Source organism: Etheostoma spectabile, chromosome 14, assembly GCF_008692095.1.
Source record: "Etheostoma spectabile isolate EspeVRDwgs_2016 chromosome 14, UIUC_Espe_1.0, whole genome shotgun sequence".
NCBI classification, from domain to species: Eukaryota; Metazoa; Chordata; class Actinopteri; order Perciformes; family Percidae; genus Etheostoma; species Etheostoma spectabile.
Genome location: NC_045746.1, coordinates 7,657,921 through 7,659,407, shown reverse-complemented (window position 1 = coordinate 7,659,407; position 1,487 = coordinate 7,657,921). Strand labels below are relative to the sequence as shown.

Here is a 1,487-nt window from a genome sequence, read left to right as displayed (position 1 = left end):
GGGGAGTGTTGGCATGAAGATATCAGCAAAGTAATAGTGGGTCAGCTTATAATGGCCATTCTGTACACCTGCATGATTGGATGTTACTCGTCGTCAACGTGAATGAATCAGCTGCCTAACTGAAATATAGAATACAATGAATAAATACATGCAGCTGATTTGCATTTACATTTAAATTGGGCCTTGCACATGTGTAGCCTATATATTTCTTTCACTTGGTGGTGGAAGTGGCAGGTAGCTCATGGCTCCATGACTAGAGGCTCAATCCTAATTTACATCCCCATTCACGACTTTACCAACTTTGAGGCCCTTTCCTGCAAACTCCACGGGGGCCTTGGCCTGTCCCACTGTCGAAATGTTTTGCATCTCTGCAGACTTTGCCTGAGGGAATTAGCCACAATTCATAGCATTGTGATGTTAAAACACAGGATTACCGGGGGAAGTCTAGATGCATTTGAAAAAAATACTGAAACGGGCAAACTAGGAGGACAGGCACATGGCTGTTCAGCCTTGCAGATTACATTTACCCAGAAGCATTAACACACATGTTAAGATGGTACATAAAAAAAACAGTAAAGCAGAGGATTGTAAGCATCAGCAATATTACACACCAAGTTTATTCTTCAAGGAGGAACTTTGAGAGACATGAGGACTCCTAGTGATAGATATGGTAGTTTATGAATATGGACACAGATTTACAAAGAAAGAATGATTTACATATGGACTTGAAGGAATAATTTCCGTTTTTTTTTTTTTTTTTACGGTAGATCTCTGACCACAGATATAGCAGTACAAAGTAGTTCTAGAAAAAAATCTGAATTATTATTAATGAGGCGAGCTAAGAAATGCAGATTATTTTTATGCAATAGAGGCAGGCTATGTATCATCCACAGAGTCCCTTATCTACCTAATCACTGATCCCTAAGTAGAATCCATAAACTGTAAAAAAAAAAAAAAAAAAAAAAACATTACATGAAGTCACAATTGACACTACATGTTGTGAAAAAGCAGACTCCCTGTTTCTTTGTCTTTACTGTCCACTGCAGCAACATTGTTTCAGGAAATGCACCGGGCTGATCGAGCAAAAGTGTAAAGTAAGTGTTTGACTACTGTTACAACACAATACTATGTTGTCTTGTTTTGTAGAGTGCATGTAGGAGACAGAAATGTTTTGAAATGATAGACAAGATGTCTTTTTACACTTTTTAATTGACATATTATTGCTGTTTTCTCACGTTTTCTGCTCTTGGATTTCACTGGCTACAGCTGTTGATTGACGGGATCCTAGGGACGCTGGTGATCTTTCTGGTGCTGGAGCTGTTGATCTGCATCACCGCCATGCTGTTTGGACTCAGTGTCCTAGCTGCAGGTGGAACCCAGGTGAGCGCTGAGGAGAAAAAAAGTACCGAAATAATGCAAGACTAAAGTGATAAGCACGGTGGCTAAGTGGTTAGCACTTCTGCCTCACAGCAAGAAGGTTCTTGTTT

The 1,487-nt window shown here is 39.7% G+C and overlaps 1 protein-coding gene across 4 annotated transcripts in view; it reads left to right on the top strand.

Moving 5' to 3' along the window:
- The window catches only part of si:dkey-81h8.1 (uncharacterized), a 20,170-nt gene that overhangs the window by 12,316 nt on the left and 6,367 nt on the right, over nucleotides 1–1,487 (top strand). For 3 of the 4 annotated variants that reach the window (XM_032536262.1, XM_032536260.1, XM_032536259.1), the window contains exons 6-7: nucleotides 1,047–1,094; nucleotides 1,267–1,380. In XM_032536262.1, the coding sequence (XP_032392153.1) occupies nucleotides 1,047–1,094; nucleotides 1,267–1,380 (162 nt within the window). The remainder of the gene's footprint in view (nucleotides 1–1,046; nucleotides 1,095–1,266; nucleotides 1,381–1,487) is intronic. The other variant, XM_032536261.1, reaches the window with a different exon arrangement.